Consider the following 25,509-nt stretch of genomic DNA (forward strand, 5'->3'; position numbering starts at 1 on the left):
AATAGTACCCCTCTTCAAATACTACACGTATAAGTTTCCGCATGGCTTCACCTTTACCCAAATTAAATATTATTTAGTATAAAACCATCACAACGGGTTCCACAAGAACAACGTAAATTAGCAGAAGAAATCGGTGCGTTAAGTCCTGGCATTAAGGCAGCCTAGCTGCAGGCTTCGCGGAGCGATCTAACTGGTCCGAGGATTTCTGCTCGTTGGGAGGCCACAGCCACGCATTCCAGGACTACGTGGGTGACTGATTCCTCTGCACAAGGGACTGTCTGTTTTGCCAAGGACAAAGAGATATATAGGAGACAGCGGCCCGTAATGGCAGCTACAAGAACGCTAAATATCTGTACTGTTTCATAATTTTAACATTAAAGTTAATAACAGTGTGAACGTCACATCTTTTCTAATTAAAATTATCAGTTAAATACGACACTATTTCCAATCTAATGACGCACGTGAGCATGTGGGTAAGATCAACGTATGGAATATTCTTCGAAATTGGAAATACTAATGAGAATTGAAGCTATATAAACACCGATTAGTTGGAAGGTGATAGATCTACTGGGAACCAAGGAGCCAGGAAGTCACACGTATAAAATAAAATTAGCAGAGGAAATCCTTAATTTTTTAATACTAGTAGGTACTACTCCTAATACAATTATTAAGCTTTTAGATTCAGTAATATTTTTTGGACTGCCCGGCTTAGCTGGTTACAAGACTCAGAGTCGATACTTAGTGAGCCATGACTGCCGTTAATCTGTATGTTTCACTATACTTAGCGGTATATATGTATAAGATTACCGACTAAAAGTATTTGTCTTTGTCTAGAGGTCAAAAATGGCCACAGAAATATGCCCTTTTCCACCGTATATAATTCGAAAAGGTGATAAATAATTTACCGAACAAGTGAATAACCTAACAAAACCTTTTACAGAAAATAAGATATTTTATAATCCCAAAGACATACTTTCTTTTCAAATGACGGAGCGTCATTCGATGGATTCACAATTGCTATTGAGCACAATCGTCGGTTTCGGAGAAATTCCGGATAAAGTTGGAGGAGAGTTGCAATAAATTTGTCAATGGCTGGAGTAAATTCGTTCAAAGCCTGTCATCCGCATACACGGTATGAAACATAGATAATTAGGTTGTGAATAATGCGATACGCATTAAATTCAAGTCCAATTGTTTAATATTTATTTATAAGTAATCTTACAGCTACACATATCGATATTAAAAAAGAAAACACATAGACAATATACAAAGCCAAATCAGATTCAATTAATACACAAAATATACGAAACAGAATACATAAGTCAATTAAGTAGATTAAAAGAAAACTGAAATTCGACAAACAACAACTTCATATTTTAAAGAAAGAATAAGTCAGTGTTACCCAGCCTCAACCTTTTTTGTGCCATGCCACAACTTAGCTTTACTAAAATTCTTATGAAAAATGTAGTTGGTTAAAACCCGAAGCATGGCGAATTACGCAGAGAATTCGTACGAGGCACATGGAACAATTGTGAATATATTGTCACATATTTAGAATCTAGTCTACTTAATTAGGCAGGTTTATCTACATTTATACTTAAGAACATCTTAGATTGTCACCACAAATGTATTTAACTGCTAGCATTAACATGAACTGCTGTCTAGATTTCTAGATTGAAGAATTTGAGGAAGCAATAGTGTTTTCTAGTCCTTGCTTTAGAAGCGCTATTTCTTTATTTATTTCGTAGTCCTACGGCTAATATATAATATATACAAAAAGGTTCAAACAAAGTTATCAAAAACATTTAACTAAGTAATACCTTATTCGGCTGTATTGTGTGATGGTGTGAAAGTGAGGGTATGTACGTGAGAGTGAGTAAGTGGGGTGTGCTCATGATGCAGGTGATTTAGCGCTATGGATATTCTTAATACTATATTCCGTGATGGCTTAAACTAGTCAAGGTTTAAATAGTGGTCAATTATCAGTTAATTCACACCTGTTTCCCAAAGAAGTAAAAACCACAGACTCCATTTGCAACCCTGCCCCAAAATTCTACACTTATTACCTATACGGCATACGCTCTGTTATATTTTGTTTCCATTCTTAAAAACCTGACAAAACCTCAAACAATTATGTGCGTGACCATTATGGACAATGCAATATAAATTCTAGTCACGTGTTGGTGCTTAAATGATCGTGTGTGCGGAGATCCAATGCACATGTTTATAGAATGAGCAGCGCAGTGATAAATCGCTAACGCAGTGTCAACGGCCCGGAGACAGGAATGGGACAAACACATAGATGAGAAACGCTAAATGGAATTGTGCCTTCAATTACAATGCATTATCATGGAATTTCTGTGTGATTCGGTGCATTAGTACCAAAGTGGTGTCTACAAGATTGTCTACACAAGTTACAAGCTTAGTCATTCCCATTAACTTGCAATTGTGATGGTGAATCATTCGCGTAACTTTCGTATATTTTTCGACCTCTTCACAAATAATAGAATATTTAATTTACATAAAAACATTGCTACGTAAGTGGTTTAGGAGGAACCTATATCAGTAATCTTTGTATTGGTGAAAATTTATAAAAATCTGTCCGAAGTTGCCGAGTTTATCGCGTTCATTCACACAGGGACACGACCGGGGAACATCGTTTTATAATATGTATATAAATAAGTATATACTATATACATATATGTAAAAGGCGATGGCATTGAGTTAACTTATTGTTTATTTTGTAAATTAAAAGTATCTCCTGGAGCTAAAACGGCTAAACATCATTAAATTGTACATACACATCAATTTAAAAATCTTTTCATATATAAAAAATATACAAACTGTACGAATAACGAAACTATAGCTTTAGGTCGATTTCTGTGTGTATGTATATGTCAGATACACGCCGTCCACTTTTTGGTTCTAAGGCCAGCAGGTTTGCTCACGATGTTTTCCTTCACCGTTCGAGCGAATATTAATGCGCACATAGATAGAGTCCATAGGTGCACATCCGGGGATCGAACCTACGACCAGTCGCACGCTGAAGGCACTAACCAAAACTGCTCTATAAAGGACTATACATAGAGTATATACATAATATAATTACTGTCTATTCATGTAATCACTGTAATATAAAGCCCAAAATCCTTGCAACGTTCGTTTAATGATAGTAGAGCCTTCAAGCATGTAAATACAACACGTTACAGCGTCTTAGAGTTGAGTTTTATGTTTATTCTAGGCTTATACAAGCAATTCCCGCTTATCGCCTCATCCCTTACTACAATTTACCTCTCTTTAGTCTTCTCCTGTCTTAGCGGGATTTATATTTATTACTTTTAAGAAATAAATAATATTCGGTTCATATCTTTATTTTCTAAAAGAATTACATTCACTTAGTGGGAAAATTTAAGGTAGGTTAGTTGTGTGCATCGTGTTATCAAATTATATATATAAACTATTGATTACTTAAACCTGAGAAAAAAAAGTAGGATTTTCTAATCGTTTTGTATTGTTATGAAACGATTTTTGAAGTGAAAACTTCTTTAGCATCGTCGTAATTTGCGCGATATAATTATTTTTTATTTATTTAAACGAACAAGAATTTTCATAAAAGTATTGAAAATTATACAACCGCTTACCGAGATAGATAGCATGGTACTATGTTAATAATTTTTATAACAAATAAATATATATACACGCGTTTAATCTAAAATTACTTAAAACTGAGCATAACAAGTAATAATTGTATCTCAGCAAGCGTGAGAACTCGGACGAACAAAGCGTAAATCGAGATGAAATCTTTATTACTTATTAGGGGTCACTGTTCTTAAGGTTAAAGACAAACTGTTTCGTAGCAATAAAATAAGTCACTGTCATACACTTGTTACGGAACATTCTAGTTACATACGTAAAATTCTTTAAATTAGAAATATACTTAATTTATTAAATTTATCACTGAATATAGTGTTTGCTTAAATTATTAATGACAGGTAAGTTTCAAGGATTAGCCAGCAAACAAGCAATGTAAAAGGAAATGGATAGGCCATGCACTCCGAAGGGATCCCAATCATATTCCCAAGCAGGTGCTTGATTGTAACTCGCACGGACAGCGGAATAGCCGTCCCAAGTAAACCTGGCGTCGTACTGATGAGGCAAAGGGTCGGAAAGACTTGAAGCGAGGTGAAATACGAGGTTCAAGACCGAACGCGATGGAGACACGGTGGACGCCCGGGGGTCCTTTTGTAAAACGTTACGATGCGGGGCGGGGATTAAATTACGCGTTATTGTTAATATTTTTTTCGACTTACACCACATAATAGTAACTAAAGAGTCACTAGGTGGTCACGAAACGTTTTACTATACTTGGGTACTGAAAAACGTTACGGCGAGTTACATGGGGGGAGGGGTCAATAATCTCCAAAAATTGCGTTACGTAATACTTGAACGCTCCCTAATATAAAATTATCAAAACACTATTAAATATGACGGTATATATTTCGTAATTAATTCCTATCTAACGCCACAATCACATAACATACAGGATAATAAAATAATACTAAAGGTGTTAAAAGAATATGATTATCGAATATATTCGTACCCAGTCCACAGGAGGGTTCGGGTGGTTGTAATGAGGCCGTCTAGACGCTGGAACACAATACAGCCTTTGCATTTCAAGTCTTGAAGACTTTTAATACGTTTGGTAATTGCGATTGGAACAAATGGTTTTTCTTTGAAAACAATGCCGATTCCTATTAACATCTTCGCCGGATTAATTACAATAGTAACAATGGTCTCGCAACCTTTAACTATCACTCAAGTGAGGGTTTTTTCTCACTTCGAGATAAATTTCATAAGGCTTTGTGGTATATTTATTACAATTAAAATTTTAGCCTGATAAATTTTATGGTCGGCAACGCCCAGTGCGAGCCCTCTGGCATTTAGAGTGTCCAGCAGTATCACTTTCCATCAGATGAGCCTCCCATTTTTAAAATTGTTAAACCACTAAACATAAAAATTCGATAAAAAAGTGAACATTCTAATTAAAAAACATTATAGAACAGAGGGCAATCAGAAGGAGACCCACCTGATGTTCTCTTTAAGCCTAAAAAAGGTAGCAGATGTTACAATAAAAATAAATAAACTTAAGTGGAAATGGGCGGGGCACATGACAAGAGGAACAGAAAAGTGGAGCAAGAAAGTACTAAACTATACAGATAAACAAATAAGTGGAAGGTGGTTCTTCTTAGAAGATGGATAGACCAAATTAAGGACACAGCAAGTGGTACATGGCAGAGATGGGCATAGTTCAGACAGGAATGGCGACGGTTTTTGCCTAAAAAGGGCACACAGATACCTAAATACAATTAGATAGAAATATGTGTTTAAGTGTTAAAGTATCTGAACTAAAAGGCTATTATTATTAATCTAAATATATAATAAGGAAAATTCTACTGTAGTTAATTTAAACATAAAAAAGGTGAAAATAAAATGAATCAGATGTAATTGCGAGATAAAAAGCGTCGGTGGCGAAGCTAAAAGGTAGTGGCGAGACGATTTCGTGATTCAATTCGACTTAAAACCTCCCCTTCATAAAATTGGAGCAATCTGGAGATAAGACTTTGTTTAAGTCAGTTCCGCGAATATAAATGATCTGAGACAAATTATACGACAGCCAAAGGCATATATGGCTCAGTGGTGTATTCGTTTTAAGGTGTCGTTCCCGAAACAAAAATTCAAATGAATCGTCGTTGACCAGTCACTTTCCGAGCGTCTTGATGTTGTGTAGAGATGTGGGGTCTCTCCACATCTTCTACCGCATTTACCATTTAGAATGTTCCGAGAAGTTATTCGCATTAATACCTGCAGCTGAGTATCATCATCGTCAAGGTAGAACACGAAATATCACCTCGACATCCGTCGTTCCACAACTGATCGTTTCTTAAGGCATTTTTTGCCGCGCACCACCACTTTGTGGAACCAGCTACCCACTGAACTATTTCCAAACCAATTCGACTTAGGGTTCAAGAACAGAGCGTACCGCTTCTTAAAAGGCTGGCAACGCACTTGCGAGTAGGGATTGCAATCCGGAAAAACGGATCCGGTAATCCGGCGGATCCGGCATCATTTAATGGTTACCGGATCCGGTACCAATATACCGTATCCGAAGACCGGATCCGGTGCTAGCGGTTATGGGAAAATGTGGCCTTTTCGGCCGCAGGCTATATTTGCAGCTCTATTAGAAGTCGTTTAGCTGATGACACAATTAACAATATTTGTTTTCTACGATCTTATTTTCAAAATCAATATTGATTTTCTTTTAATACTTATATTTTTTTACAATTATTACTTAAAATAATTATTTATCGTAAGTTGATTAAACTAAAGAGTTCTAAACTCATTATTGTGATAATTTTTGCCATTCATTCGTTCGACAGATTCATCAAATCATGATGGTATCTGTCATAATCATAAATACCTATAAGACTTGTTTGTTAGCATTCTCAAATACTTTAATAATGATTTTGATCTCATTTCAGTTAATTACGTAAGGTTAATTGTATCTATTAGATATTATAGTTACTTGATAATTAATATTGTTACTTATAAATTGATCTATCTGTGAAAGTGAAATCTAGAAAGACTGAGCTACTCGTTACGTCGTAAAATTATTACTAGTTACGTACACTACTAAATTTTAATTTTTTTCTTGTTGTCTATTTGTCTTAACATTGGTTAGGAAATAAAGTCGATTTTATATATTTGTGATTTATTTTTTATAAACTACCTACATATAACTGCAGTGACACTTGATTAACTCACTTATTTTGTACTAAAAAGCGAAAATCATCTTGATTTAATCAATCGGTCGGATCCGGTCGGATCCGGCCGGATTGATGGGAATCCGGTCGTATCCGGCCGGACTGAAAATGACGCCGGATTGCAATCCCTACTTGCGAGCCCTCTGGGATTGAAAAAGCCCATGGGCACTAAATATCACTTCGCATCAGGTGAGCCTACTACCCTACTACTGTAATATAAAAAAAAAAGGACAAGAAAAATGTTACTTACGAATGACCTAATATACAAAGGCCTATTATGGGGTTATTAACTTTGTTGCAATTATCTAACACAATAAAAAAACATTTATTATATTTATATTATATATATATATTATATTACATATAATTAAATTTCTGTTAATGTTTTTTATTTAGGTTAATTGGTGTGGGTAAAATATTGTGTCGTTCTATCGAATTAGTAATTACTGTAAAGATAGAATAATTATATGGAATAAATAAATAAATATATTTTTTTTAAATCAAAAATATATCTTTAGAAATTACCAGAGAAATCACAGTCACACGTTACAACCACAACTCATTGTTAATTACAAAGATAAATCGAATTTTTATTCTTTCCTGTATCTATCTTGCTCATACTCACTAAGAAAAGTGAGACATAAATAATGAAAACATAATCGTATAAACAAGTAAAGTCACCTTGGCAAGGTGACAAGCTGGTTAAATATAAATAAATACTTGAAAAAATAATCGGCAAAAAATACTGACGTGTTCCAGTAGACAATCAAGAATAATAAATCAGGTTTTAAATTAATGACTATTAATTCTAATTACGTCGCACAGTTGTTTATTAAATGATCGGGTTTCCATGAATATTTAAAGAATATTACCTATGAAAGATTGTTAAAATGGTGGAATTTCGACTGATTAATACTAATTTGGTCATTAAGGTCAAATTAAGTATTATTAATTAAAAATATTAACTCTGTTAAGACGTTTAGACATAGACATAGACATAACATTTATTACAAACGAAAACACACACACACATAAACACACAAAATAACAATACTTAAAGAAAAGAAAAAAAATAAGACATCAAAAACAATAAAAATTAAAAATAAAAATTAACAAATTCCCTTTTGCCATTCGGTTCGCTTCCAGTGTGCAATGTGTGTGTACTGTGGTTGTAATTGGCCCTGGCTCAGCATTATGCTGAGGAGCAAAAAGTTCCACAGCGCTGGTCATTCTGCCAGAGACCACAGCAGCTAGTTTAAGCATTTAAGCTTACATTTAACGCAAGAAGACACAGAAAACCAATCACTCGCTCATACAAATCCCAGTGGCGCGCTACAACCTTCTATGTCTGAGCCTCAGGTTTAATGTATCTGTTCCGTGATCATATCTAATATTTAGGTGATCAGCCGTCTGTGCCTGACACACACCGCCGTCTTTTTGGTTCTGGGGCATGCCGGTTTCCTCACTATGTTTTCCTCCACGGTACGAGCGAGTGTTAAATGCGCACATAGAGAAAAATACCATTGGTCACATAGCGTACCTATAAGCACAATGAAAATGATAGTCGTAAACTACTAGTAATAACGTAACGTAACCAACAGTGCACTGCTGTCCCAAAAAACTAACTATCTAATATATAAAATTCTCGTATCGCGGTGTTTGTAGTTAACTCACTCCTACGAAACGGCTTGACCGAATCTCATGAAATTTTGTGTGCATATTGAGTATGTCTGAGAATCGGACAACATCTATTTTTCATCCCCCTAAATGTTAGGTAGTCCACCCCTAAATTATTTTTTTTATATATTTTTTTATGATACAACATTAAAAAATACATACTAATTTTCACCCCTCTACGATCAACCCCTATTTTTTATTATAAATGATATATATGGCAAAACGACGTTTGCCAGGTCAGCTAGTATTTATATAGTATTATCGCGAAATTATTATATTACATTGTCAGCAAGAGACAAATATCTAATATTTGTAAATAATCTGTAATAATGATACAAAAACCTGCTGTATGAATTTCTTGAAACACTTATAGGCGGGAAGGCATCTCCCACTTGACTCCAATCGAATATATACAAATTATACTTCAAATTGACGTGTGCACCATAAATGGTTCGGCAACGCAGAGCTGTGATAAGTAGACCGCTTTTAAATCGTTATTATGACCGCACTTTATAGCCACGCTATATCAACCGCACGGGCAAAAGCCACGGAATTAATGCAGAAATTTTAATCAACGAATACAAACAAATTTGATTCAATCACGCACGAAACATTAGACGCTATCAGACAACCGGGAAAACCACGAGATAATGTCAAAAATAAACGTAACTAATATATAAACTGTTTGCAAAAATACATCATTTAATATTACGCCTTTATCTTGCCTTACTTAACACTAATAAGTAATTTAAATGTAACCTATTTTACTAAAAAGAATATTTAACATAAGAAAGTTTCCAATAACTACTTACAGTCTCTATTAAGAGGAAAACACTCGGTACTTGTGTACGAAAGAAAATTTAGTATATTTATTATTTATATTCGAATTTATTTTATTGAAATCTTTATATTATGGGCTTTGATCTTTAGGTCTAAGACTTGCTGGTTTTCTCACGATGCCTTCCTTCACCGTACGAGAAATCGTTCTTTGCTCTGTATTAAAATGCACATAATAATTACTACAGTTGAGAAAGTACGTTTTTGTTCGTCACACATGTTAGGATAGATTATATAACTTTGAATTTCCAAATTATGAAACACATAATGTACAATAATTTGATAACTCCTAACCAGACCTCTATCTATATATCGTCGCTGTAGAATGATAACCTCGTATACATTACAGGATACGAAAAAAATGTTTAATTTCGTCAATGTTAAAAAGATTATTATTTGTCCATAGTTTTAGATGGTAAGAAGGACTTTTTTATTAATAACATAAATAATTCCTTACTTCATGATTATCCCAGTTAAATGACATAAGAGTCTAAGAATAAAAAATAAATAGTTTTTTGACATATTCGAGGTTAAAGGTAATTCATATTAGGTTATCATTCTACAGTGACGATATTTCAATTGAAACGACTAGACCTAACTTCTAGACCAGAGTTTCCCAACTTAGGTCCCAAGTCCCACACGGAGGCATTTTTATTGATAAGGGGCTATTCGAAAATTTATTAAAATTATTTGTAATTTCAGTTTTTCATTATATGTATTGAAAATTTACTTTTTTTCGTTAACAATTTCCAAGTACATGTTTCTTGTTTTTAATATTAAAATGTATGTTACAATGGCATAAGACCTGTAGAAAGGCTAAAGTGGGATACAAAAAAGGCTGGGAAAAACTGGTCTATACAGTGAACAGTACAACGCTACCATTATGTCCGCTGCACCAATTACAAAATCTAACCAAAAGTAGATAATGCAATAAACACTCGCGTTATCGTCAAAGTAAATATTAGACGAGTAATCAACAATTTCCTTTGCGATCCTAACGTTAGCGTAATTACAGCCTGGGCAACAAGGGGCAACCTCGAACCAACTTGACTCAACAAAAATATCTCACTTCCTAATAAATTTTCAGACATCCTTCAAATCGGAATATTGACTGTCGAAATTGCTGTGTAAATAGCTGAGAGTATGTAGTATAAACATAAGTTGGCGATAGTTATCATTGTCGACCTTGATTATTGATAAATCAGTGGCGCTACAACCTTTTCAGGGCCTCAGATTTTTGTATCTGTTTAATGATCATTGGTCAATCTAACAGGCAAGTTAGATCAGCCTTCTGCTTTATACACGCCGTCGACTTTGGGTCTAAGGCAAGCAAGTTTCCTCACGATGTTTCCCTTCACCGTTCCAGGGAATGTTAAATGCGCACATGGAAAGTCAATTGGTGCTTCAATTGCACGCTGAGGCCAAAACACTACGGCACTGCTCTCGGTCTTATTATCTTACAAAACTAAATATATTACTTTTATAATGCCTGTTGTGTTAGCTAGGTATGCCTTAAATCATCTCCTACCTCCTATGTAGTGTATACTGCACCAGAGGTTTCTGAGTGAAACATGCCGTTGAGGTCCCGGTAGAATGCGACAGCGACCCCGGATCCTCTGTAACGCGGCTTTGTCGGAACTACTCGAGGTGGTTTTAGTGGGTATTGCTCACCCAGTCTCTGAATAGCAGAGATTTTGGCGTGGGTCGAGTCCCACATACCCCTGTTCAGGGGATGCGCAAATGCATTTCCACCTCGGATATCAAAAAAAAAAAAAAAAAAAGTATGCCTTAAATACTTGTTACTATAATCACTATTATTTTATAATTAACTGCTGTCCGACCAACAAATAAATCAAATCGGTAACTGATTGCTTCTAATTAGTATTGTAACAAATTTAATGGTCACTTGAAAATTAGTGCGCAATTTGCATTACACTTTTGGCAGCAGATTGCAAGTTTTAGTTGAACTCTGGTATCGTGTTATAATTTATATAAATATTAAAAGGTTTTAGGATAAGTTGGTCTGTCGTTAATAAAGTCAAAAGTAAAAAAATCATTTATTCATATAGGTAACACAATGTACACTTATGAACGTCAAAAAAGAAATATACATTAAAGTCAAGGGCGTAGAACGGAAGAGAAGAACTGGCAATAAACTCATAATGTAACAAACAATCCTCATAAGTATGCAGATAATGGTTGTTTTGGGCAATCCTAGTTGCCACCGTTTAGGTACTCCAGATTGTTCAGTTAAGTCCAGTGGATCACACCGTTTATCCGTCCCATCGGCCATTAAATAAGAAGCGAATTTACATAATCTATACCACCACCATCTGTGAGAGTTAATATTTCCTTTCCTTTTAAAAAAGTTTAAATAAATCCTTAGAACAATTATAAGGACTAAGGCTTTCCGAGGTTTCATCTTCTTTTTACATTCTCATCTGATAAAGGCTGAACCTGAAGCATTTAAATTCAAAGCACGTGCGACGGACTATAAAATAAGTGGCTCTACTAACTCCGTATAGTCACGCGATGGAGCGACAGTAGGCTTCTAAGAATCTGTTACCTGCTCGCCGACTAGAAAGAATAGTTTAGTTACGTGTCCATAATTGCATGTCTTGATTGAACGCTGTAACCGTATTATGTTTAAATCACGTCATAATGTCACAATATACATCATGCATTCTTCCCGTTCCTTATTATTTTCTACAATATTATTTTATATGACAATTTTTTCCTAATGAGTGAAGATGATGCAGTTTAGGAAACCTTTAAGTTAGCACAAATTAAATAGTACGCACTCAAATACTTTTTACCCGGTACGTTATTTCTATATCTTTAAAATTAGTTTGAGTACCTATTCGAGCGTTAGAATTAGACCAATAGCTATAATTCACTCTGTTTTAAATACATAATTATAACGTAAACAGTATTATTAGTTATTTTTAAAATGTCTAGTGTCTTCAGCGTGTGACTCTCATCCCTGATGTCGTAGGTTCGATCCCCGGCTGTGCATAACTTTCTTTCTATGTGCGTATTTAACATTCGCTCGAACGGTGAAGGAAAACAACGTGAGAAAACCGACATGTCTTAGACCCAAAAAAAGTCGACGGCGTGTGTCAAGCACTGGAGGCTGATCACCTACTTGCCTATTAGATTTAAAAATGATCATGAAACGAATTCAGAAATCTGAGGCCCAGACCTAAAGAGGTTGTAGCGCCAGCTAAGGAGTCAGTTTAGCAAACCTTTAAGTTAGTATAAATTATATAGTACGCACAAATATACTTTATACCTACGCTACCGTATTTGTATATATTTAAAATTTGTTTGAGTATTGGAGCGCCGGAATAATGACCAATAGCTGTAAAGTAATTCCCTCTTATTCAAATACATAATAATAACGTATTAGTTATTTTTAAAATTTCCATGTTAAGGGAGTATCTACAAACTAAATACAATATTCATACAGTTGCAAGCTGTTTATGGGGCTATAAAAGTATAAAATTAACTATATTTTTAAATAAATACTAGTGAAAATTCAGGACAAAGCACAGATGTCGAAAACAGCAACGCAGCAGGCAGCGCCACAAGCCGTTACCGAAAATATTCCTTCTGTTGCCAAATATATTTCAATTTCGCACTAAGCGATGCTAAAATGTTAACTTTCAATTCTGTTATTCGTAATTTAATTAGATTTAAGCATCCAAAAAATATGTGCTTCGCTATCTAAAATTCTGGTAGCTTGTCTATTTTGTTTTCTGATTACTCATTTACTATTACGAGAAACCTATTTGTCGATTTAAAACAGAATATGTACAAGATACATTTATATCTTAGTGTAAAAAATGGTAACAAAATTGAATGGTAATCTTCGTATCACAAAACGAATGACCGTAACCAACTGAAAATTGTTACAAATGTTTTATCCATGCCATAATGATCTTTAAGGACCATTGCTCCAAAGCGATAGATATTTTCCATGATTAAGAAGGACTAAGCAACACAAGATACTTACTCTGAATGGTGCAGGGAAGAGCGAAGAGTTGTCGGGGGGCTCTGACGTATGGGCGTGCGACATTTGATGGGCGCGCGCCTGCCGCTCGCGCTCCCTGTCACGCTCACGGTCACGCGTGTCACGGGCGTCGCGGGAGTCACGGGCGTCACGGGCGTCGCGCTCGCGACCCGACCACGTCGCGCCACCCGCGCCCCCCGCGCCGCCCGCCGCCCCTCCCCGATCCCACTTGTCGTACCTGGAACAACCAAATTCAACATTTAATTGATTGACAGTGAGACAATTCAAGGATGACCTTATTTTTATTCACAGAACAACGATTTATTTTAATTCAAAAACTACCAACGAGTGAAGTAAACTTTAGTACTTCTTAGTGACAAAATTGGACTTCCGGTCCCTTTAAACTTTTAAATATATTCATTGACAATCTTTTCCGTTTTAAAACTCTATTTCGATATTAAAGTATTAATTTCTATACAGATGATTCCTATTATAACCGAAAGAGTTTTTATATGTGATATAAATCCGATTGAAGCGATACGGCGTTGACATTTACTCGTGTTATAAATCTCATTCGTATTGCTATTTGATGCGAGGATATATGGACCGGTAGATATTGCATTTTGAAATAGATAATTCCATCGATTTCATATTCCATTCTATTTCAGTACGATTAAACGATCATTTCAAGTTTATTGACACAAAAACACACTTCACGTTAGTGCGTCATTTAAGGAATAAATATCCTCGGTTCTAAGATAAAAATATAATAACGTTATCATTTATAACTGTAAATTAGCGGATATTACCCAACGTCGGTTTCGTTTTAAGTATAAGTATTTGTGTTTCTTATCATGCGCCCGCGCCGGTCGAATACGCTTGTTTGTATTGGGCAATGTTTTGTATGCCACTTCCTTCGTGAGTGGGTGGTCTACTTAACCGTGAACCCTTTAATTAATCCTAAGTTACGTCTCACGACAACACTAACATTAAAGAGATAAATATGTTTTGTTGTTGTTTATTATTTATTATAAAAAAAAAAAAATAGTATACATAATATACCTCAAATCTTAGTTGTTCCTTACTTATGTATTTAATTTTTATATAAATACTAGCGGACTCACAGACGTTGTCCTGCATGACATTTTAGGCGATTAGGATATTAAACAAAGTATGAAAGTACCGACTGCAGCGCCATCTGCCAGGCTGATCCAGGGCTTTACCCAAACGCATACAAAAATTTTTTTAAATCGGTCCACCCGTTTAAGATGAGTTCAGTGACATACACACGTACAGTAGAAATATATATAAGCTATCCTATCTTTTAAGTTGGATCAAACTACACACGGTGTGCAAATTTGATTGATATCGGTTCGGTAGTTTAGGAGTCCATAGCGGACAAACAACGTGACACGTAATTTATATATATTAAGATAATAATAACTTTCGTGTCTAGAAATGAAAAGCAATCCCGTGGGCCTCTGAAATGCAAGCTAAACGAAGCTGGATTTTTGGCCACATTGCTACAGAGCCTACCTGCCCTTTCTGATAAGGGAGCGTTCAAGTATTACGTAACTAATTGGGGGGGGGGGTCCTTTTGCGGGGCGGGGATTGAATTACGCGGTATTGTTATATTATGTTCGACTTTCCAGTACTTGACACCACATAATGGTAACTTTTAGGTATAAAGAGTCACTAGGTGGTCACAAAACGTTTTACTATACTATAAGAAAATCAAAGACCCCCTCTATACTGCTTACGTAACGAACTTGAACGGCCCCCAGAGGGATTGGAAACCTCTTTGAGCTTTAGTATACACGGGTAACCTTTAAAAAATATCATAGTAATCACAGGGCAATTGCTCACTAGCCATAAATGTAAAGTGTTTGTTACACTTTTCGGAGACATAAGTAATTATTAGCGACAATTAACGGCAGTCACGATCCACAGCTCGAGTATTCGTGACTCGGTAAAGTTTCCATTAAACAAGTTCAGTCGGCGCCAGCACGCTGCTCCTTTAATGGATTTCAACCAAATAGTCAAACCGGATGTCATCTAGATACATATAATAATTCACCCTTGATTTTAAAAAGTTTTTTTTAACTCGGATTTAATGTAAATCTCACCTTCTGAACAATGTCATTACGGTGTCATGAAAAGAGACGGTATAGAACATTTGTTACACCTAATTAGAATTTATTTGTAATTTGTAGACCACAAGGGTGGGGGGGACAGGATCACGAAAAGAGTGAAATCGTATAGTTTGTAATGTTTACTTAACACTGGCTTAACAAAAGGCCGGCAACCCACTAAAAATGGGTATCCCGTAGGCTTGTTTTCCCCCCTATACTAGAAAAAATATATACCATATACATCAGGGGTAAAAATAATAAATATGTATCTGAAACATCGCACAATTACATTCATGAATAAGGAACAACTGTTGATCGAATTTTACGAATTATGTTTATTGTTCCAAACACAAACTTTACTACTATTTAACATCAGGTATTTTTTTTTATAGAACGGGGGGCAAACGGGCAGTAGGCTCACCTGATGTTAAGTGATACCGCCGCCCATGGACACTCTCAATGCCAGAGGGCACGCGAGTGCGTTGCCGGCCTTTTAAGAATTGGTACGCTCTTTTCTTAAAGGACCCTAAATCGAATTGGTTCGGAAATACTTCAGTGGGCAGCTGGTTCCACATAGTGGTGGTGCGCGGCAAAAACTGCCTTAAGAAACGCTCAGTTGTGGAACGGCGGACGTCTAGGTGATACGGGTGGAAAATCGTATTCTGCCTCGACGTCCGATGATGAAACTCAGCTGCAGGTATTAATCTGAACATAGGATAGGTAGGATTACAACTGTAAAAGTTACCCATACCCATCCAATTTTCGGGGAAGTGGATGCTGAGGAATGCGGGGGGATTTATTTCCACCTCGGGTACCAAAAAAAGGTAGCATTACTACGTATACGTTCATAACGTTGACAATAGTAATTCAATTAATATAAATATCGATATATAAGAAAAAAATGGGTTTATTGTAATATTCGAATAGTTTTCTTTCTTCTCGTATCAATTTGGTCATAAATTACAGAAATATTTCAAACAACCGCGACCGTGCCGAAACCACGAACAACCATTTAACACATTTACGTTCAAATCAAAACATTCAAAAATAGTTTTCGTGTTTTGTATACGAGAAATGAACATTGATTTTATTTGGTGTTAGAGTCGTAATCCTAAGTAATGTTATATGTAGTATTTACGTATTTTTTCTCTGGTAAAGATATATTTTAAAAGATATTTAGACCTCTTGCGTTGGTTAAAAGTACCGTCAAAGAGACTTTTTAAAACATTGGTTACACACAAAACTACGCAAAAATACTTATGAAAACATTTTTTAAAATTTAGTAATGTTATTTTATTAGCGCCATTAATAGAGATAAAACAAAACACAAAGCGCAATATCAAAAAGAAAAACATCTGACAATCGAAACAAAAAATTACCAATTTACTCATTTTGATTTATAAAATCTAAACCCTAATAAATTTCCATCTCTCGTCTCCAGTACGAGTACTACATGTAAGTACAATACTCAAGTACTCACTGACTTACTCGCTTGAGATCCGGGTGAACCCTACATTGATCATTCGATAACCGTGGAGCCACAGCTTAAGGATATTGACTGAGCTATCTCGATATCTCAAATGCTACATGTATACAATGAGTCTAGACTAGCTTACTACTTAACCCGTACGATAGGTTCTATTACAATACACGATGACAAGCTATGATTTAAATCCTAGCGCTAAAACAGTTGATTTATTTATCATAAAACTAATCTTTCTTTAAAAAGATTACAGATTAGATTAGACACTGTGATTTACTAAGATATGTTGTTCAAGACACATTTGAATGAAATGAAACTTCATACGATTGGCTATGACGAGTATTTTGTACTAAATACTCTTCTTTTTTATAACAGCAAAACCCAATTTGGCAGAAAGTAGTAGTGGGTTTTTTTTTTGATACCACAAAGAGCAGTATTTAGCAAGACTGGTCACCGTAAACAGATTTTGATTAATGGAAAGCGCGAAAAATAGATACCAAAAATTGATGAGTCATTGAATATTAATTACTTCAATAAATCTCTCATCGACATTGCAAGTGGTGTTTCGACTTGCTCATGCGCACAGGGCTTAATCATTGTTTGCGTTTAGATTCACAAAGTAATTAAAATTATATAAAAATAAATTCATTTGTCAATCTAATAAGCAGGGGATCAGCCTCCTGTGCCTGACAACCGCCGACGACTTTTTAAGTCTAAAGGCAAGCCGGTTTCCTCACGATGTTTGCCTTCACCGTACGAGCGAATGCTAAATGCGCACATAGAAAGAAAGTCCATTGGTGCACAGCCGGGGATCGAACTGACGACCTCACGGATGAGAGTCGCATGCTAAAGCCACTAGGCCAACACTGCTGCACACACTAAAAAAAATAATAATACTCCATTCTTCATGATTCATTGCAGATTATTCCATATGAATAACAATACCAATTCAGCTGTGCTATGGGAAATGACTGGAGATAACACAACAGGCTGAAATTTTGCAATTTTTAATAACGATCGCTTCTCTATTTTTGCAAACTCTGCCTCTCAATTACGCTGTCTCTGCAAGCGAGGTAATCGTCTACACAAACACAGATATAGTACTTAAATTTCCTCCAATGAAATTCAAATGTTTTTAAAGTCAAACGATTACTAAAAATCACGAAATAAATGCGAAAAATAAACAAATTCAATTAATTTAAGCAATTTAGGATTATAAAATCGAAATAATACCTTTTTAATTCTTCGTCTTTAGTTTTTACAGTACGAATCTTAATGACAAGCATCAGCCCTGGTTACTGTAATTAGGCAAATTAACTTTTTCTATCTGGTTATATAACTATTGTAGCGAGCAACGAGCTGTATAGAAATTGTTAATGTAAGAAATTATTACTATTCATAAGTCACATAATGCCTGTTGTAACATCGATGCGACCAACCTGCACTTTTGTAAAAAATATTGTCTTACATATTGTTAGAAACTAATATTTTAATTTTAATATAGTTTATTTTCAAATAATTTCATAACACGATGTACATAACTAACTTACTCTAAATTTTCTCGCTAAGTGAATGTCATTCTTTGAGAAATAAAGTATCTTTGAACAGAATTGTTAGGTATGTAGAAAACATCATGACATTCAGTTTTGTGTAAATCCATAAAATATTATATATATAAAAGGCCGGCAACGCACACACGAGCCCTCTGACATTGAGTGTCCATAGGTACCACTTAACATCAGGTGGTCCTCCTGCCCGTTTGCCCCCTGTTCTAAACAGTATGAGTATGATAAAATTACTGTATAAGATTCATTTGACAGCTTATTAAAAATAAAAATCTTGCTGTAGGTACGCTAAAATAAATGCCTTAACAGAAAGTATCTATTTACCCCATTTTTGATCCTATGTCCGAACAGCGGTAGAAGTCAAGTTCATGGGTATGGTACGCGCTTGCCAATTAGTCATAATGCCATTACGCCATAAGACATATCATAGACGTAAGACGTACGAATAAAACTAACTTCCCATCACAACTCATGATGGGCCACTTGTAAGGAGCGCCAAATTGCACCACTGTTTATTTGTATAGTTCGGCCCAGTTCGAAGCGAATAATTAATAGCGGCCGAGCCTCAGGCTAAAGGTAATGCTTACTTGCACTTTATGAGAAATTAACCCAGTTCCCGGTTAAGCTTATTACGAATATTAATGTTAGAAGAAATCCTGTCAAACTCATACAAAGCGGTTAACGAAGCATTTATTACAAAGCTACACGATACTTAAAACTTCTGGAAAATAAATACTTAAAAACGATAAAGATAACTTTAATAGATTTTTTATTACATAATTGATTCCCTAATATATACATCTACCAGTGGCGCTACAACAACCTTTTAGTTCTGGGTCTCAGATCTCTGAATCTGTTCCGTTATCTAATAACGATAACTCGACTCGACCTCGGTCGACTTTTTGGGTCTAAGGCAAGCCGGTTTCCTCACGATGTTTTCCCGTACATGTTTTAAATGAACATAGACAGTTAGTCCATTGGTGCACAGCCCCCCCCCACCCCCAGCTGTACGACCCCAGGGTTGAGAGTAGCACGTTGAAACCACTAGGCCAACACTGCTCCCACAAAAATGGGATACAATAGGTAGAGGTACGTGTTTAAATTGACCCTACGTGAATCGAAATTCACCCAAAGCAAGGTTAAAAGTAATATAAAAAATCATATTATTGACTATACTAATAACGAAAGACCACCAACCAAAAGTGATGATCAAATATCTATATTAGAAATTCAAATATAGTCATAATAACATAATTACACACGTCTAATACTAACAGTCAAACCGGTCTACGAGACACTTAACGCGCCAATAAATAAACTCACAATACAAACTCATTTCTCATAGACTGTCATAATAAATCGAAGAGAAAACATTAAGTAAATTATACTGGACTAATATTATTCAAGTCACGTATAAGTTTTTAGCCAAGCTAGATTATAAAGTATTCGATTTCATTCTAAAAATAAATTCGAAATTCAAATAAACACTACGCCATTCCACCGTATCAAATGAAGGTCATTAATATGAAGAAATAAATTTTCATTTCATATGACTAATATTCGCTTGCTTAATATATTTATTTCAATCCTTTATATGTTAAACATCATTTTGATAAAATATATGAACGTTTTAAGTGTTCTTATAATGACGCAATAGAAAAATAGGGATTGAAAGAAAATTTAGGCACTACATGCGTGCTACAAGAGTACTTCATACGTTTTGTGTACAACGTGAAACCAAAGAATACTAAACTAATTCAAAATTTCGTGTAACCAACGTTAAACGTAGCCGTTTTAAAAATTGTAATAGTAATATTTCCACTACCTCAGTATAAATATTCAAAAAGTATATACAATTTATATAAAACCCAGTTCAAAAGCGGTCAAAACCCGACTCGATTGATAACAGTCGCGACGCGTTGCGGTTCATAAATACAGCTAATATTTTACTAACATTTCAATGTAGGCTACATTCACACAAAACTTATTTAGACCGCAGCTTTTTCACTCAATTGAATGTCAAAAAGCTTTTTAACGGACTAAAATGCGTTTAATTATAAAGTTTTATAATACTAATTTAATTTTTAACTAACGATTGCGTGATTATCAAGAATAAAGGAACATTTCAGAAATATTGACATTAGTATAATAAATCGGAGTCACAATGCGAACCTTTTAATTGGCGCCTGGTAGTTAGTACCGGTGACCCCAGAGCTGGTGCTTTCCTGGCTCAACGAATAAGTATCGCAATACAGCGAGGAAATGCTACCTGTTAAAGGTACACTGCCACAGGGACCAAACTTTTTAAATTTCCTATAATTTACTTTTTAATTATTTTTAATTATTTTTGTTACTCCTATGTAGGTTAAGAAAAATATAAACACTGTATATTTGATTGTTATGACTATTAATAATTATTATATTTGATGTTTGTAAGAAATCTTGTCGAATGTGAAACGTTTTGTTTACATTTTTTTTATTTCATAGGAGGCAAACGGTCAGGAGGCTTACCTCATGTTAAGTGATACCGCCGCCCATGGACACTAACATTGCTAGAAGGCTCGCAAGTGGGTTGCCGGCCTTTCAAGAATTGGTACGCTCTTTTCTTGAAGGACCCTAAGTCGAATTGTTTCGGAAATACTTCAGTTGGCAGCTGGTTCCACATAGCAGTGGTGCGCGGCAAAAACTGCCTTAGAAAATGCTTATTTGTTGAACGAGTAATAATAATTTAAGAATATCAAGTTCTCTCAGTTCTTAAGGTAATTAAAACTATAAAAGCCCTAAGTGAGCACCGATTCCTTTAAATTAAATTAACAATTTACTATAAAGTTATTGCTCAAAAGCGTTCCGCATTTTAGGAATAACATTTCTCTGGTGCACAGTGAAATTGGAATTTCTTCACTCCAATTTTCTTTGTCCACTACTTTAGTTTGAGTACTTCTGACATTATATTACTCTTAGGGCCGTCATTTTATTACATCACTTATTTTATTTCATAATTTAAAAATATGATAACTATTAATGTGTCAGTTTTTAAATGAAACCTTTGATTAAGACATCGTTTAAAGAAAGTTTTGATGTTAATTTTAGCGATCTAGTCATTGAAACAATTAATATTCAATTATTATATTTATTGGTTGGTATTTTATTTGGATAGGTTAGTAGTATCAATCTCTTCCCGGCAACCAAGAGATCTAAAGGAACATTTTAAGATAGTCTTAATATGAAAAAACCACAGAAAACGCAATGTATCCTATATCGTCATTATTTATACTATTATTTTAAAGAGGGTAGATTCAATAATAGTAACATAAATACCGTTACATGTTATGTCTAATTGTGTAAAGCAAGTAACAAAAAACTGATATGTAACTGACAATAAAATAAATAGTATAATAAAACTAAATTGATAGATAGAAAAATATCTATATTTAAACTAAAAATCAATGAAAAGCATTCTTTAATATCACAATATTCGATCCCCGATAACACGCTTGACGAAAGGATCATCAGGCAACCGAACCCTTGTTCAATGTATGTACGGATTCCGTCTGGCTATCATCCAAATTCCTGCTTGAGACACTCGTGAACGCTTTTTACGTACTTCCATAAATCCTATGATACTGAGAACGCATTACATTTAACCGTATCGAACAAATTATCGTATTATGATTAATGTAATAAAATAAATGAAAGTCGTAACGCATGAACGCTTAGACAATAAGATTTTTTCATAAAAACAAGCACTACCCAGAAAAATAGATAAATTTAATTCTAATTCTATTCTAAATAATTGTAGAGCCTTCTAATAGGTAAAATATTTACTTTTTTAAAGTTTCACTTCCCAATGTCTGCTCTTATTCTTTGTAGAATAAACATACGTACTAAAGCGAAGTACACATTAAAGAAACACTGCCTATTGCATTAAAAAACCTACAATCACTAATAATAGCAATCATTACATTTATAATAACAACTTAAATAGCTTCTTATAACAAACAATGCATAACTTAAATGTGCTTCAACACCTTTATTGTATTTAATTAAACGGACACATCTTGAAGAACAAAAAAAAACCATGATCAATCTAACCGGTGCGGCTCTCACCCGTCACCCTCCTAAGTTCATCGACCGTTATCAAAGAGGCTGGGGGAATGTCGCTCCACGCACCCTTTTTAATAAATAACAATAATTACACGACACACGTTAAACTCCATTTCTTCATGGGATACCCCAAGGTACACATCTTGGACATAATTTATTCCTTGATTGCATTAATAATATGTTTTATAGAAAATTTACTAAAAAGGGTGTGAAATGAATTATTGAATGTATCACACGATAGAGGCACGACTCATTAAATTTGCCACCAACCCCTGGCGGGGTGCGGTCGTTGACACTTGACTTACATCCTAACAACACGCGCTATCAGTTGTGATAACATTGAACACAATGTCATATGATAGCAAGATACATTTCACTGATAAACTTGATCAAGGTTTAATTACAGTATTATTGATACAATAAATAATGAATACCAACAAATTGTTTTCAATACGATTTCAATAAAAATAAACATTATGCCTCCGAGGTACATTTCGTTCGGTGAGTCCGGATTATTTATTTCGCGTATCGGGAATGAATTCCCACTTCCGATACGATTGGAGTCGCAGGGCGCGAGGGGATATTGCAGGTCAACGTACTTGAGTGAAGCCTTCGGTAATGACAAACAAATACACCTATTTCTAAAGAATAATATCGAGGTGTTTAACGGGCGAAAGCCTAAATATTTTGCAAGTAATTCGAGTGTAACTACAAAACCTCCCTTAAAAAATAAAAAGCTCGTAGTAATATTTTAAAACCTCAGCAAAAAATCCTTTTTTATGATTACATGTGCAATATATGAACGCTGAAAAAGCAAGAGTGGGTACGTAATCAAACAGTCGCGAATATGAGCCCGGTCTGAGAGGTTTTAAACAACGCCACAATAATTCCTGTACATTCTGCAGCCTTCGCGACTTTAATTAGTGCTGCCGTCTGTTCGTCTACGGCGCTCATTCGCCAGTGCGAGACCGATTCAAAACTTTCCTTGATTACCCATTGTATTTGCCCAAGTAGGTGATCGAGCACTTGTTAGTAGGTACTTAAGTGTGAAAAATTACAATCAATAACTTTTTGCCTTCTGATGCCGAGAGTGTTTCTTGATTATAATGACATTTTGTTTCAATATGTCAAGTGCCACCTGGTGCTGGGATTTTTTTTTCTTTTTATTTCCATTTAATTTATTTATTCATAACGGTAATTATAAGTGTATAGAATAACCAACATGAATAAATAAATTTTGATTTGACTCAAAAGTACAAAAACCATAATTAGTGCACACATAAAGGAACGTCAAACAATCATCAAACTAATGACTAATTTCCAACTAAAAACCGTTGCACGTATATTACCGATCACTGTAGCGGCTCAACGTAATTACCGAGTAAACGAACATACAATGCTACATGTCAAGAGCATAGCCAAGTTTCCTCACGACAATTAAGAGCGGACATTGGCATTACGCAACCACTGTAACACATCAAGAGATAGCATCACACTGTACATTTTACCTATTAAAACTTCGATACATTTCAAATAACAACAGATGCAACAAGAGATGCAACGGGCGGCCTTATCGCTAACAAGCGATCTCTTCCAGGCGACCCTAGTAAGGAAAAAAATACTAAGGGCAAGAAGTTCCTTACCAAATGAAAAATGAAAATTACATGTAACACTGAAAAATATACAATTACCAAATAAAAAAACTAGTGGTGCCACAACCTTCTAGTGCTTCAAATTTCTGTTTCCGTGTCGTCATCATTAAGTTTTCTTAATAGACAAGTAGGCTACTGTGCCTCACGATATTTTCCTTCACCGTAAGGGCGAGATTGTTGCACAACCTGGGATCGAACCTACGACCTCAGGGATGAGAGTCGCTAAAAAAGCTAGGCTAACACCGCTCTGAGCTTTTTACTAACTATTTCCATTTCTATGTATTTTTAATTAACGACATCTTTGGCGTTCTAGCGTATATAGAATGATAATACCGTCTTTATTACTTCTAGTTTACACATCGAAAAGCGAAGATTACGACTATTTAAGACATTTCTCGCATAGATAAAAATAGACATTCTTAATGATACTCAATTCTTTTATTAACACTTAATATTGGTGAACTACCCGTCGAAGTGAATAAATGTCACATTTCGGTAAATATAAATTTGACAAAAACATCAAAAGACATTTTTGGCAAACAAGGAACTCTTCTCGGAAATTAGTTTTTACCGACACTTCATTAGTTCACCATAATAAACAGTGCCAACTTAAAGTTTTGACAGACTGAATGTCTCTACACTTGTCCAATTTTAAATAAATCTATTGGTATATTAGAGATAAACCAGATTAAACTAACGAGAATTTCCTCCAACTCTGATATTTTTAATTTCAAATCCGCTTAATGAACCTAACCAATAAACAAAAGGGAGTTTCAATTTGACCTGCATACATTAAAAAATAGATATAGATAAAATCTGATAATAGTTGAGTATATTATTTTTATTAGTAATCATATTTTTTATGATTGGACAATTCACACCAATTGACCTAGTCCCATGCTAAGCTGGTGAAGCTTGTGTTATGGGTACTAGGCTACGGATATACATACATATTATAGATAGATAGACATATAAATACATATTTAAACACCCAAGACCTACATATTTAAAGACACAACACCAAATGCTCACCACATCGATGTTTGTCTCAGCCGGGGATCGAACCCGGGACCCATGGATTCGCAGTCAGGGGTACTAACCACTAGACCAATGAGCCATCTAATAATCATAACAATCAAATATACTGTATTTACAATATTCTTAACCTACATAGTAATAATAAAAATAATTAAAAATTAATAAAAAGATAATTAAAATAAATTTAA

At 34.9% G+C, this 25,509-nt stretch overlaps 1 protein-coding gene across 7 annotated transcripts in view; it reads right to left on the reverse strand.

Moving 5' to 3' along the window:
• The window catches only part of LOC125051513 (AF4/FMR2 family member 1), a 201,447-nt gene that overhangs the window by 68,967 nt on the left and 106,971 nt on the right, over positions 1-25,509 (reverse strand). For all 7 annotated transcript variants that reach the window (XM_047651867.1, XM_047651864.1, XM_047651863.1 and 4 more), the window contains exon 3: positions 13,351-13,585. In XM_047651867.1, coding sequence (XP_047507823.1) covers positions 13,351-13,585 — 235 coding nt within the window. The remainder of the gene's footprint in view (positions 1-13,350; positions 13,586-25,509) is intronic.

This window comes from Pieris napi, chromosome 8 (genome assembly GCF_905475465.1).
Source record: "Pieris napi chromosome 8, ilPieNapi1.2, whole genome shotgun sequence".
NCBI classification, from domain to species: domain Eukaryota; kingdom Metazoa; phylum Arthropoda; class Insecta; order Lepidoptera; family Pieridae; genus Pieris; species Pieris napi.